Genomic DNA, 15,237 nt, shown 5'->3' with positions numbered 1-15,237 from the left:
CTCAGAAGAGCACAGAGTATGTTCAATGAACCAGGAGCAGCTTTATTTGTTTGGCAGGATTATGAAATATAGTCAGAGACTTAGAGATAAATTTTAGAGTCATGCTGGGAGATAATAAGATAAAACATAATCTCTGATCTGTATACTTAAATTGTTGCATTAAATGGGGAAAACAAAGGTATGCGATTTCAGAAACTACTTACATAACTTACTGGCTAGGTAATGTTCAGAATCAAGCTTTTTAAACTACTCTGGGACCAATATTCTCATCTATAAATTGAGAAAATACTTCCTTTCATAGATGTTATGGACTAGGAGGTTCCCCCCACAATCCCTAACCTCCAACGTGATGATATTTGGAGGTAAGGCCTTTGGGAGGTAATTAGGTTTAGATGAGGCAATGAGGGTGGGACTCCCATGATGGGATTAGTGTCTATCTAAGGAGAGGAAGAGAGACCAAAGTGTCTCTCTCTCTCTTTTTCTGTCATGTGAAAACAAAGCAAGAAGGCAGCTATCTGCAAGCCAAGGAGAGAGCCCTCAATAGGGAACCGAAGTGGCCACCCCCCTGAACTTGGACTATCCAGCCTCTAGAACTGTGAGAAATAAATTCCTATTGTTTAAATCACCCAGTCTGTGGTAGATTGTTATGGCATCCCAAGCAGACTAAGACAATATGGAAAGGGACACTGTGAAGCTAAAGTGATATAATAGAGGTAAACATACTCTGAAAGGCATTAGGATAAAAGGTAAGTATAAAGAATTATACTGCAATTAATTTAATCTTAATATAGATATATTAAATGTACTAGTCATCTATTTAAATAATTTAATGATCAAAGTCATCACATACCCCAGGCAAATTCAGCAATACTTATACAAAAATTAAAGAGCTCAATAAATTTCTCAATTTCCCAGAGACTGCATACAGAAAATATTAAATTATTCATGTGTGGATTACCCCCATTTTATTTTAGCAAATTACTCGCCCTCTCCATTTGCTAATTACTCTTTTATCTCAGGTTTTCCCCCAAAGTTTGTGGCTTCCCTGCAGCTGTACCTGTCCTCTTTGTTCCTTTAATTGTTTTCACTCCAGAACAGCAACAGAGGACACAACTGCCATGTGAGACAGTCCTACACAAGAGTAGTTCATCCACCACTTCTCATTCTAGCCTATGGCTAATTCTGACTGCATCAATCATGAAAATTATCATCAGCCATAGGCCCAAAAGAAATTATACTCTAGTCTAACAGACTGTAAACTAAAATTAAAAACCAAATTAAAAACAAACAAACAAATTTATAGCTGCACAACTCAGAGCTACCAGCGTTCACTAGTATTGCATGCTTCAGTCTTTTACAATATAAATCAAAAGGCCAAATCCATTCTTCCTTTTGGGGTGTATAAATGAATACACAGAAAAGGATTTGTTTGGTGTTTTTCAATCACAGAAGGATTTTTTTTTTAAGTACCAAATAATCCATAACCTGGCTAATCATCCCATGGGTTACTAAGAATTTGCTATATTTTGCTTTAAATCAATATATAACCATTCCTTATAATGTTCACTTTGAAAACATAATTTTGTAATTATTCCTGATATTATCTCCCAACACAAACAGCAAAAGTCTACAAAGTTAAGAAAGAAATTAACCTAGCTCACATAAAGATATTTTTTAAGGTAAATTCTAAAACCTATCAACAGACAAAGATTTTTGAAGAACTGTCATAATTGTCTGATGCAAGCCTACTAAAATGAACTTTAAATTTTCATAAAATTGCACTTTTTAATAAGAAATTGCAAGAATCACAATATGAGGTTTTTTTTTTAATTCATCAATTTAAATACTGAAATACAGGTACACCCCTGCTTTATTTATGCATTTTATATCAGGCACATTCCTGAAAAACTGAGTGTATACTTAAAATGGAGGAAAGGCGTGGCAGATTGCATTTTCCAAAGAAAGCCTCACCAATCTATATCCACCCCAAGTGCTCCTCTGACAAGAGGACAATGAATGACAAGTGGCCATCAAGAGGCGGGTCTGTTTTCCTCCCCACTGATCCTAGGGGGACATCTGCGACTGCCTTGGTTAATAGAAGGTGGCAGAAGTGACACCATATGACTTCTGTGCCACCTGTCTGTCCATGTCTCTCTCTCCCCCTGAGGATTCATGCCCCCACATGCCTTGGCAGTTCTTTCATACTAGGTCTGGCTACCCTGAAGCTGCCACAGAGAGGAGACCACTTGGTGAGGCCATAAAGAGGTATAAGGAGATGCCCGAGGAAGCCTGGCTGTGCAGCCCCTCCACTGTTTGACTCTCCTAGCTGGGGGCCTAGATACTGTGGAGCAGAGGTAAGCCATTCCCCACTGAGCCTCTCCAAATCCCTGAGGGGTAGAACCCTGAGCATATAAACTGTTTCACACCACTAAGTTTGGGGGTATTTGTTGTGTAACCATTGCAACTTGAACAAAGCAAGTTAAAAATAAGTTACAATCTTTATTAAATTACAGTTCCCTGCAGTACAGCATAGCAAAAATGTGGATAAATTAAAGAGCTAAATATGAAAAAAAGAAAACCATAAAAGTGCTAGAAAAAATAGTTGAACAGCATCTTTTAAAATTCTGAGTAAAGTCTCTCTAAGCATGACACAAAACCTAGAAGTCACACACACATATAGGAAGTGTATAAATAGAGAAAACCTGGAAACTCCTCCAAACTGCTGACAGTGGTTGAGGATACACAGATGAGGAAGGAGAGGGCACCTTCACATTTTTTCTGTATACACTTTTCAGTTGTTTAGCTTTATTACATACACTTTTCAATTGTTTTGTTTTATTATAAGTATATTAATTTCATAATTTTAAAAAGAAAATACAAAACAAGAGATACCAACTTTATCCTCTTAAATTGGAACAGATTAAAAATAATATGTCAGTGTACATGAAGATGGTGTCAAGGGAGCCAGTCATACTGCTGAGAAGAAAACAGAAATTGATACAATCTCTATGGAAGGTACTTGCAAAATGTTTCAAATGCTTTAAAAGATTTTGACCCTGTCTTCAAATTTTTTTAAAGGTACATCTCGTGACACTAAATTGTTTGCAGTAAATAAAAATTTAACATAACATGTTGAAAAGATGGGGATGCGGCTATTTATGTGTAAACTAAGGTAATACATAGAAATTCTATGCAGTTATTAAACCATGTTGTAGAAGAAATGCTACTGAGATGGTAAACTATATTATTATTTTATAAAGCAGTATGCAAAGAATTACAATAGAGCACTTTGGTACATAAATTACATTATACATATAATACATGTGCCCAGAAAAACCAGAAAGATAACCCCCAAAATGTGCTTGACGGGATCGCCCTTTGGGGTTTTCCAAGTTTTCTACACTGGGTATGTATTAATTCTAGGAAGCAGCTGGGCGAGAAGGGGCATTTAATATGCAGTATAAGCATCAGAAATGCTGGTATATGTCACTTATAAATAAAAGCTAAAAATAAACAAAAACATGAGGAACTCCAAGTATTTACAGAAACCAACTTTCAAACAGTTACTTTAGCAATGTGGTACACTGCTACTCAGATGTTTTTACATCTTTTAACCCTTACCCTAACTGAGCTATTCTGTGCTTATGAAAAGAAAATATATAGCTAATAAGTACACTCCTTATTGCCACGTGCCTTAAGAGTCTAATGTGTCTTACCACAGGAAAGCATCATGACCAAAAACATCCTAATTAACATCAAATAGCAGTAACAGTAAATGTCCACACAGTAGTTAAGTTTCTGAACAGGTCTAAAATAGGTCTCCTATGCCATCACAAAAAGTCAAATACACTAAACAAATGGGTATCCAATACACACTAAGAGGTATATCCTAATTTATCTGCACAGCTCTTCAAATGAGTGCTGACTGATGAAAGGCATAGGGAAAATGTATCCCAACCTCCTCACTTGACAAGAAAAGTAAAAGCCCAGTTTTCAGCTGTTCCCCTATTTACATATTTCTCATCTCTAAGTTCATTTTCTCCAAAATACAATAACATTCATGAGCTCATAATCTGAGTACAGGCTTTCTTTAAAAGCAACCATTTAAACATACAATGATAACTGGTTTAAAAAAAATTAAAAACTTCTACAATTCACGGTTTTAAAGAATACTTCAGGAAAACCACTAATGCACACAAAAGCACATCCAAATCCTTTCTTGGTTCCCACAGTTCAAATGCCAACAAAGTTACTGAACAGCTGTGAAACGGACTAAGGCTGAGAATTGGAAAAAGTAAACAAAGCAACCCACTCCACTACCAAAATGAGCAGTACAGAATTTTTAATGAGAATGCAATTAATTGACTTTAAAACAAAAGATGACATTTAAAGAAAACATAAAAAAGGAAAAAGGATTAAATGAACAAGGCCAACATTTTACTGGTCTCTTACTCTGGCAGCTTTTTTGTTTCCCCTTACTTCATCCACCCAATTCATTCTCAACTAAAAGCATTCCCTTCCACTCTAAACCTCCTTAGCCCTGGCAAGAGTTATTCCTTAAAAATTCAATAAAATTTAATTCCCTAACTAAACCCATGAATGCTTTTTCTCCTTCCTAAAGAATACCATACCACCCTAGAGAGTTAACACTCTTTCCCTTTGCTAAGCTTTATGAAGACATCTGCCACCGTTAAATGAACCACCTGATGATAGCTTTTGACTCATTCTAATACTCAAATGACCATCTGCTCTACATTTTAATGACATCTCGCCTAAATTCAATAACTTAGAGAATTTACATAGCTTAAGTCTTTTTGCTGGCAAATTTTATGAGACCAGTAAAACACTATGGTCGAGATCAATAACTACAAGTTCTTAAAAGAGCCAAGAAAAACAGCTCAAATTCAGAAAGCACTGATTTAAGTAAAATGTTAAATTTCTAGAGAGAAAAAATGATTGAGAGAGAAGGTTCTCCCTACAAGCAGTTCATTATGTGAAGCACTTAAACATGGAACAAGAATATGTGAATTATCACTTTGTATAAGAGCAAAAGAAAAAGTAAACAATGTAAATGTTCATTAACAAGAGAGTGAAGATATGTATTAGGTAATACAATGGAATACCTAAAATGAACGCTCAAGAGCCACACAATTCAACATGGATGAATCCTTCAACCATAATGCTGAATTTTAAAATTATTCAAGAATACAGAATGTTGCAAATAAAGTACTATGCACTGTTTACAGATATATACAACACAGCGTAAATGTAAAGAAACCCATGGGAATTACTAATTTCTACACAGTGGTTACTTTAGGAGAGGAAGGGAATGAAATTGGGAAGAAGTACAGAGAGTGTTTTAAACATTAGAAATGCTTTATTTCTAGATAGGTTCACAGTTATTTATTAATCACTTATTCACTTGGATATCTTAAATACTATGTAATAAATTTTAAAACATTTTTAGGGCCTCCCTGGTGGCGCAGTGGTTGGGAGTCCGCCTGCCGATGCAGGGGACGCGGGTTCAAGCCCCGGTCCGGGAGGATCCCACGTGCCGCGGAGAGGCTGGGCCGGTGGGCCGTGGCCGCTGGGCCTGCGCATCCAGAGCCTGTGCTCCGCAACAGGAGGGGCCGCAGCGGTGAAAGGCCCGCGTACCACAAAAAAACTTTTTTAAAATAAAAAATAAGCATTCCTAGTAGACTAGTAGAGTGCCTAGTTAATCCTCTAAACTTTTGCCCTAATTAAAAGATTTCACCTAACCTCAAAAAATAATTTACAAGTCATTAACCAGTGTTTAAAAGCAATTACTTGTTGTGGCATAACCGTTTGCTGATGTCACTCAACCAACCAAGAATTCCTATTTCTGATTTATGGATTCATTCAATTTTAACCCCAAATCAATGTGACAAAAAGTTTACAGAGATTAAAGAGGGTTAACCAACTTGAGTATGCACCTTATTCTCCCTGAACCGTCAAAGTACTTATGGTTTAGAAACTGGCTGAAATGTAATTAAAATTCCTACTGAGGGTGAGGCCTTTGTGACCTGCCAGCTGGTTGGTGGCAGGTCACTCCACATTCCTTACTCTTGAGAAACAGTAAATTAGTGAAAATAGTATTATTATTATTAATAATACTAACCGCTACGTAAATCGGTACCAAGCTAGGTGCTTCACATATATTTTATTAACTTTCCCAGCAATACGAAAAGGTAGGCATTATTATCCTCATTTATAGATGAAGAAATTGAGGATATGAAGGCACACGTTAGTAAGTGGCAGGCTCAAATTCAAACCCATGTGAGGAGTCTGATTACAAAGCTTGGCCTCTTATGCTCTTACCCTACCAGGGTTTTCCCCTCTACTTAGCTCTGATTTTATTTGAAGAATAATTACATATCTAGGGCATCATGTTCCCCATTCAACCTCTGCGCTCAAAATATAAGTTATTAAATCCTATTCTAATATTCAAATAAATTTCAAAGAGATACATTTTTAAAATTAAAAAGATTATCTACTTCTTAGTTAATTTCAAAAGTGTTGTAGAGTGAAACACCATCTACTTCCAACCAACTCCTGTTATGAGTTAAGGAGACGTCTTTGAAAGTGCCTCACCCAAAATCTACAACTCTTTCATATCTTTTCTGCTGGACAAGTTTTTCTCTCATCTATTTTTGCAGCCTCTGCTACTCTACTTTATTATAAGCTTGCATAATAAAATTACAATCATGCCTTACACGGTCCAAACAAAAGAAACAAGGCGTCAAATTAGGCATACAACTAGCAATTTTAGTGACATATTTGTTATTTTTAGCACTTGTTACACAAGAGTAGAAAATTAATGAGGTCAAACAAAAATAAGAATTTTACCCACTTTATTTTTTTCCTGCTAACAGATAAAAATTCATTTTTTCATTTTACAAGCAAAACACCTGTGTACCTTGACCTCCTCCAACTTCATTTTACAGGTGAAGAATTAAAGTTTTCAAGAGACTAATGTTATAAGGCAGGGGGAAAAAAAGACTGACAAACCTAGATTTGAATCTCAACCATCAACCAATTACTTATGAAATCTTGGGCAAATTAGTTCATTTCTCATAGCCTGTTTTCTCATAAGTAAAATGAAGGCTATCAAACAACACTTTTATGAGGATTAAATGAGATAAAGTATATAAAAAGCTTAGCATAGTTCCTGACACATGATGGGAGCTCAGTAAATGTTTGTCCATTCCCCTAGTTAACAAGGCCACATGAGAAAATCTAGAATGAACAAATACCTTGACTTCCCTACTAAGCTCGTGCATTTTCCACTACTCCATGATAAGAGACTGGGAAAGAGAGGTGAGCAAGGCACCACAATGTAAAATATTACAATCTCAAGCTTTTATGATTTATTATCACTAGCCCTGCAAAACTCCCAAAATTCAAATAGTGATTTTTTTTTAATATCAAAACGTTTCTACCCCATTTCTTGATTTTTTCGGAACAAAATTATCATCAAGAAGATAAATCCATCCCAGGAGAAAGCTATATACTCTTATCATGAGTGTGCTTAGAGAATATAAACTAACCCTAACCACAGCAAGCATCTACAAAAGTAAATATGCTCCCAAAGGCACTCCAAAGCCAGAAATGAATGTCTGGACTACCTGCTGCATTCCATTATCTCCTCCATTAATTTAAACCCCACCTTATCTTAGTTGTGTCCTACAAGTTCATTTAAAAGCTGGCTGTTTAGACTTCAGAACCATTTTCCCTCAGAAACAAAGTTTTAAAGATAACTTAGGTACTAGACTATTTCACAAGAACTTATTTACATAGAGCTAATCTATGGGCAAAGATCAAAGTTGTTCCTGTGTTCCTAATTCCATCTGAGGAGGTGGTTTAATCGCTGTAATGCAAACATGGTGATAAAAAAAGGCAAGCTAAATTGGTACGGGGACATATGAAAGTATATGAGTAAAGAAACGGGCTTAGGAGAATGAGAAGTGCTCTAAAAAAGCCATTTCCCTACAGATAGTTAAAATGCATAAGCTCCTGCCTGGTGACAGTGCAATGGTTTTCAAAGTGAAGTATATGACCCAGGAAATACAAAAGATGATCCTCTGAAATTAAAGAGATAAGCCCACAATCTCTTATCTGTTCCAAAATCCCAAAACTCTTAAGTTTTTTGTAAATGAGCAGGAAACTCTCAGTGGTAAATCCTGATCTGAACAAACAAGAGGCTGTGTAGTCTTTATTTACCCCCTTAGTATAACCATTCATATGCTTCCTGCAGAAATATTGGTGTATCTGATGACAGGGTGCTGCTGTGGACCTGGAAGTGGGCATTAACAAAAGTTTATAAATTCAGGCCCAAGCATTCTGAATAAAGGGTTGTGGACCTCCATTAATACTTCGATATTTACTATTTTTCTTTTTTCCTTTTTTTTTTTTTTTTTTGGCCACACCACACAGCTTGTGGGATCTTAGGTCCTGACCAGGCCCTCAGCAGTGAAAGCTCGGAGTCTCAACCACTGGACTGCCAGGGAATTCCCTATATTTACTATTTTGCTAAAAATCTATGAATGAAATTAGGTTATTAATTGTACATTATTCAGCTGATACTAGCACCCTCAGTGAGTCTCCACAAAAAAAAAGAAAAAAATCACACACGGAATACAAGGTGTACTAATGAGTGGGAATTTGACAGCCTGGGGGGTCTAACACTGTTGCTCACTTCTTGCACATTAAGACGGGCTGCACCTATTTTGTGCCTAGTTAAGCAGTCTTGTGGAGCACCTCCTAATGATATAAAACAACATGTTGATTATCTTGCAACAAAGTGCTTGAGGGTTAAAATTAAGAATAGTTCCTTTTTTTTAATAAAATAAGTATTCCCAAATTGCACATCTTTTCTGGAATGAAAAGTGGTTGTTAACGGTGTGCTCCCTAGAAGATACATATATTTTTAAATTATACCATTTAATCTATCCCTTCCAGGTAAAGGTGATGTCTGACAATAAATAAGAAAATAGGGCTTCCCTGGTGGCGCAGTGGTTGAGAGTCCGCCTGCCGATGCAGGGGACACGGGTTCGTGCCCCGGTCTGGGAGGATCCCACATGCCGCGGAGCGGTTGGGCCCGTGAGCCATGGCCGTTGGGCCTGCGCGTCCGGAGCCTGTGCTCCGCAACGGGAGAGGCCACAACAGTGAGAGGCCCGCATACAGCAAAAAAAAAAAAAAGAAAATAAACGCAGTCCAAAAGAAACTAGAGTAAGCATGGTGAAAACTGACATTTGGAGATACTTCCATCATTATATGGTCTTTAATGCTGAAACAATGTGTATCACCAATAAACTCTAATATCTGCATCCATAAAGGAAAATCACTTTTATTTCATTTTAAATTCAGTGGATTTTGAATTTATTTATTCACAATGTAAAAGTGAAACACTGTCCAATTCGTTTGTTAGAAATGATCAGCATCAGAAAAGATGGAAAATTACTAGCTAAATTTCAATAAAAATGTTTACTTAACTGGTAAATGGGATAGAAAAATAAGATTGAGATTTGGTAAACACATTGTATTAATCAGGTTCAGTCAGAAGACAGGAAACCACACCACTTCTAAAAATGGGGAAACAATGAAAAACAGTATTATTAAAATGTAAGAGGCGGGGACTTACATGGCACAGTGGTTAAGAATCTGCCTGCCTTGGGCTTCCCTGGTGGCGCAGTGGTTGAGAGTCCGCCTGCTGATGCAGGGGACACGGGTTCGTGCCCCGGTCCGGGAAGATCCCACATGCCGCGGAGCAACTAAGCCTGTGCATCCCAACGACTGAGCCTGCGCTCTAGAGCCCGCAAGCCACAACTACTGAACCCGAGTGCCACAACTACGGAAGCCCACGCACCTAGAGCCCATGCTCCTCAACAAGAGAAGCCACCGCAATAAGCCCGTGCACCGCAACGAAGAGTAGCCCCCTCTCGCGGAAACTAGAGAAAACCTGCACACAGCAACTAGGACCCAACACAGCCAAAAATAAATAAAATAAAATAAATAAATTTTTTTAAAAGAGTAGTTAAAAAAAGAAAAGGAGTAGTGTTTTTTGGTTTTTTTTAAAAAAAGAAAGCTGCTTCATGTTCCTTTATTTCCTCCCCTTCTTCCTGCCCAATAATGTCAGTCTCCAAAACTGAAGACATATATTACTGACAAACAATGAAGGCTTGGAATCAGCTGAGGGGAAAAGGAAACAACAAAGAGCCTGGACATCTCAAAAGACAAGCAGTCCCTTAGCATCCTGCTATTCAAAGTGTGTCCATGAGCCAGCATCATTTGCATCACCTGGGTGCTTTTAAACTACTCTTGCTGAATCCCATACCTACTGAATGAGAATGTCTATTTTTAAAGGTTCCCAGTTAATCTGCATGCTTACTGTCTGTTTGAGAAGTACTGACAGAGGGATAACTATTTCTTGAGATCTTGAAGTTGATGTCTTGAGGTCCTCAGTTCAACCAAGCTGCAATTTACAAGGAGTATTAAAACTAGATGGACTTTCATCACTTAAAACATTGTTTTAGGGCTTCCCTGGTGGCGCAGTGGTTGGGAGTCCGCCTGCCGATGCAGGGGACGCGGGTTCGTGCCCCGGTCTGGGAGGATCCCACGTGCCGCGGAGCGGCTGGGCCCGTGAGCCATGGCTGCTGAGCCTGCGCGTCCGTAGCCTGTGCTCTGCAATGGGAGAGGCCACAACAGTGAGAGGCCCACGTACAAAAAAAATAATAAATAAATAAATAAATAAATAAAATAAAATAAACATTGTTTTAGCAGATGAAGATAAAAAAGAAGACATTTTACATAAGTATTTAAAATAGATAGGATCTATAGGAAAATCAAGTTTTCCTTACAGATGCCATTAGTAAAAAACCTCTCACAAAATCTCATCCTTTCCAGGTCTGGCATCCTATTCCCCAAACATTGTTCACACAAGTCCTGTTTTTTCCTAAGACTCTGTCCCCTGATAACACTCTTTTCTCCTGTAGTTCTAGAAACAGATCAGAAGAGAAACAGGAGGCCTCAGAAAGGCAACGCTGAGGGTTATTAATCCGTTTCACTTTTTATCCAGGGTCAGCACTTCTAGACCTTCAATTGAATAATGACATCTAAGGAGCTAGTCCACAAATGACCTAAGAAGCACTCTTTGCTAGGAGTGGAAGAAAAGTACACAGAACTGCCCCCCAAACAGCCTGGACCAAAAATACCAGAAACTAGTTTTAAATAAACCTAATCATCTACACTCCTAACTTTCTTTATCCATACCCAGGAGGGTAGAAAGAATTTTAATAGGAAACCCACATTTATTTTCTCCACTCTTTCTCTGGTAACAATACAACACTGTAGTCAAGTGACCAAAAAACAAGCATTAAGTAAAAACACATTTCTCCCCAAATCCTATAAAATCAGTACCTAACTGATAAAAGGTCAACTATACCTACTTGATTACAGACTTCACAAAATTAACTCCAAACTAATTCACCAATAACATATATATTTTCACGATCTTCTTGCTCACAACAAATTAACCAAATATATCTGGATACAAAATAGAAGTTATATCATTCAAATATATACTAAATGCTCCTCTTCTCAAGGTTTTACTATCCTAGACCATAAATTCAAACTTATCATGTGTCACCTGAAAGAAAAAAAAAAACAAAGCTTCTGTGCCAAAATGTTACAGACCACACATACAACCCTCAGACCAAATCTCCAACACACAGTAAAGAAATATCAGAAAGATTCAAAATGACTCAACCATTCCAGAATCCTTAATTCTCAGGAAAGTTTCACAGAATTTTATTTTAAAAGCTACCCATTTCTTAATTCCCAAACAGACTGCAATAAATTTTCTGTTCATATAATGTGGGTAACAAGTAAGGAACAAAGAATGAATAACCAAAGACAATCTCAGTTGTCCTGGTAAATATTACAAGACTTTTTAAAGCTAACTATGAAATTTAAGAACACAAAAGGCATAAAAATATAACACACACCTATGTACCACCACCCAGTTTAAGACATAAAACTTACCCAAAAAATTACTACACTCCACTTCCTTCAGTGTAAAGATAGCCACTCCCTTGAACTTGGCATTTATTATTATTTTTTGGTATACTTTTACCAGATATGTACATATCCCCAAACCAATGAGTACCAACCCGCAGCAATCATACCTGGCAATGTCTGAAAAATGTTGGGTTATCATAACTGCAACCAGTGGGTAGAGGCCAGGGATGCTGGCCACAGTGCACAGGACAGCCCCCTCCAGCAAAGAATTATCTAATCAGTCCAAAACAGCAATAGTGCCAAAACTGAGAAACCCTGTCCTCAACAACAAACAGTACTGTTCTACATTTTAACATACCATACGTTTTCTTTTTAAAGAAACTTTACTTTCTTGCTTTATTTGCTTAACATTAATCTTCTCCAGAAGTGTTTTTAAAACGTTTGCTAACAGAATCAGATGAACAAGATGAATTGATACATACCAACAAATTAAGTAATGTGTAAAATTATCCTGTAAACTAAGACTTTTAAACCTCTGAAAAATACCTGCTTTTACATAAGATAACGAAACTATTTAGACGACAGATATACTCCATACTAGAAAACATAGAGACAACATGAATATCCCTTCAAAAACTGCTGTAGTACAGGATTTGTTACACTTTACCTTTACCCTGGAAAGATATTTAAAATTCCCCATAAACCTACAATTACTGATCCCAAGATGCCTCCAAATTATTGAGCTCAAACTTTAGCTTGAGCTAGCAGGATAAAATTTTAAGAGTGTGCAGAAACAGGAATATGCCCCATACAGTGTTGTAGGAGGGTAAATTGGTAAAATGTCTTCCCAAGGCATTTAGTCAACATCTCTCAAAATATTAAATATGTGCACTCTTTGATGCAGCAATTCCACTTCCAAAGTACTCAGTACACATGCACAGGATATACGTACAAGGAGTCATTCAATGCATCACTGTAAATAAGAAAACCTGAAAGAATACAAATGCCCATCAACAAAGCACTGGTTAAATAAATTACTGCATTCAATCACTGTAATATTATGCAGCTATGAAAGAATAAGGCAGACATCTATGTGCTAACATGGAACAATCATTAATAGGTACTATTAAGTTAAGAAGCAAAAGTACATAAAAGAATATAGTAGTTTATTACCACTGGGCCTTAAAAGGGTTGCAGATTTACAATACGTTAATACATATGCTTGCAATGACTATTCTGTAAGAACACACAAGAAACTGGTAACAATGGTGGCCCCTTTTTGTACTGTGTTGGTCCTGCACATAAATCCTCTGCAATGTTTAAAAAGCCAGCAAAGAAACACAATTATATGAATTATCTATTCAAAAACTGAACTGCCTTGTGTTAATTTTCTTTTTATTGGTGCTAACAATAACTATGTACCCATTTCAGGATTTGTTAGGTTTTGCCAAACTCAGTCATAAAGCTTTAAAAATAGCTTATTTAAGCATTCTGAAAATTATCAAATTTTAAATTTGAAACTAGTTTCTACTGAACAGAGTACCAAGGATAAATCTATGTGAAAATGAATTCGATTAAATTATTCTGAGAGCAAGCTTTCAGTTTATCATATTATATAAAAATTCTAGTCAATAAAAAAGTTCCCTGAAATTTGGTGAATCAGGAAGGACACTGACTCATTGCTGTGTTAATGGATAAGTCTCTGACATAACCTTACAAATGAACTGAGATGTTAAAAGATATCAGGTGTCCCCTATACCTATCTTCCACTTGAAAAGAGTATTTAACACAAAGAAAGGGTTCAACAGCTTAGGCTGTTTTTCCCTCTACTGGTATAAAGATATACAACGAAACAATTAAAATGAAAAATCATTCCACAGGGTACTAAGTAGCAGCATTCAGCTACTGAACTCCAAGTCTTTCTATGTGTTAGATGAGGAGGAAAAAAGGGTATCGCAACAAATCCGAGGTACCAACGACCGGTCGGCAATTGTAACCGGTCAACTAAACACCATATGGCAAGGCAAGCCTCCCTTCAGACACTCATCACTCCGTGGCTGATTAATTTCAATGGCTTATTAGACAGGCCTCTCCAGACTCCTTCCCTAGAGGAGGAGGAGGGGAAGTGTCTGCGGTCTTCCCGGTGCTTTGTGCCTTCCAGGCTTGAAAGCATCCCCGTGATGGTGCAGCCATCATTTCCCTTGGGGATGGGACGGAGGAAAGAGAAGAGGGGTCTTTTTTGTAAGTTTTTGTTTACCAGGTATTAAACCTAAAATTCCTTTTGGCTTCTTCCCCGCTGCCTCCAGCCAGGCGCTGCACGGTAGGCGTTCCACCACGGGCTTCTCCCAGGCCTCCCGACGCCCCAGCACCCCGCCTCGCCCCTGCCCCCACGCGCGCAGGCCCCGGGCCAGGTGGCCGCCGCTTACCCGTGGGCGCGCTGTCCAGGATACGCAGGTCGTAGGCCCCGGAGCAGCGGTAGTTGGCGGCGGTGCCGTTGTCCCACACCACCACCACCTCCTCAGGGCTCTCGAAGCTCCGGACCGTGCCCACATGGCCCTCGCCGCCGTCCTGCTTCCCCCACTTCCAGTCCGGGCCGCGCACCACTCGGGCCCCGACCCCTTCCACCATCACCCGGTTATTCCTGGAGTTACTCATCGGGGCCCGAGCGGTGGGCTCCGCCGCCGCCGCCGCCGCCGCCGCCGCCGCCGGGGGACCCGTGAGGGAGTTGGGCCCGGGCCGGACTCTCGGCGCCGGCGGGGGCGGCAGCGAGCCCCGGGGGACGTGAGAATAACTCACGGGGGCGGCGGCGCGGTCCCCGCCGAGCCCACAGCCGCTCCCCAGCCGTCGCCGCCGCCGCCGCGCCCCCCGCTCGGTCTGGAGGCCGGACTGCAGCAGCTCCGAGGCGGCGGCGGCGGGCGGGCAGAGAGGAGGGGGCCGTGGGCGGGGACTCCCCCGCTTCCTCCGGGCTCCCCGGCCGGGCTACAGCGACGGCCGCCAGGAGACCACGCTCTCCCCCGACCGGGAGCGCGGGGAGCACAGGGGGCCGGGGGAGGTTATCCCCGGGGAGACGGCGCGGGCGGCCGAGAGCAAGCTTAACTGCCGGCCTATTTTCTCGCCCGGGCCCTCGCTCCGGGGTGGACGCCCGAGCGCCGGCGCCGCCTCCTCCCCCGTGGGCAGTGATGGTACCTGCCGGCGTCCGGC

The 15,237-nt window shown here is 39.6% G+C and overlaps 1 protein-coding gene across 1 annotated transcript in view; it reads right to left on the bottom strand.

Annotated features, from left to right (window-relative positions):
* Positions 1-14,792, bottom strand: part of MIB1 (MIB E3 ubiquitin protein ligase 1) — a 119,344-nt gene extending 104,552 nt beyond the window's left edge. Inside the window, exon 1 of the mRNA XM_081252737.1 lies at positions 14,463-14,792. Within this exon, the coding sequence (XP_081108863.1) occupies positions 14,463-14,691 (229 nt within the window). The 5' untranslated portion in view covers positions 14,692-14,792. The remainder of the gene's footprint in view (positions 1-14,462) is intronic.
* Between the last annotated feature and the right edge of the window lie 445 nt (positions 14,793-15,237).

The sequence above is a fragment of the Mesoplodon bidens genome (assembly GCF_964165515.1).
Source record: "Mesoplodon bidens genome assembly, chromosome: 13".
In the NCBI taxonomy this organism is placed as follows: domain Eukaryota; kingdom Metazoa; phylum Chordata; class Mammalia; order Artiodactyla; family Ziphiidae; genus Mesoplodon; species Mesoplodon bidens.
Note: the sequence above shows the minus strand (reverse complement) of the source record. Positions and strands in the feature narration are given on the sequence as shown.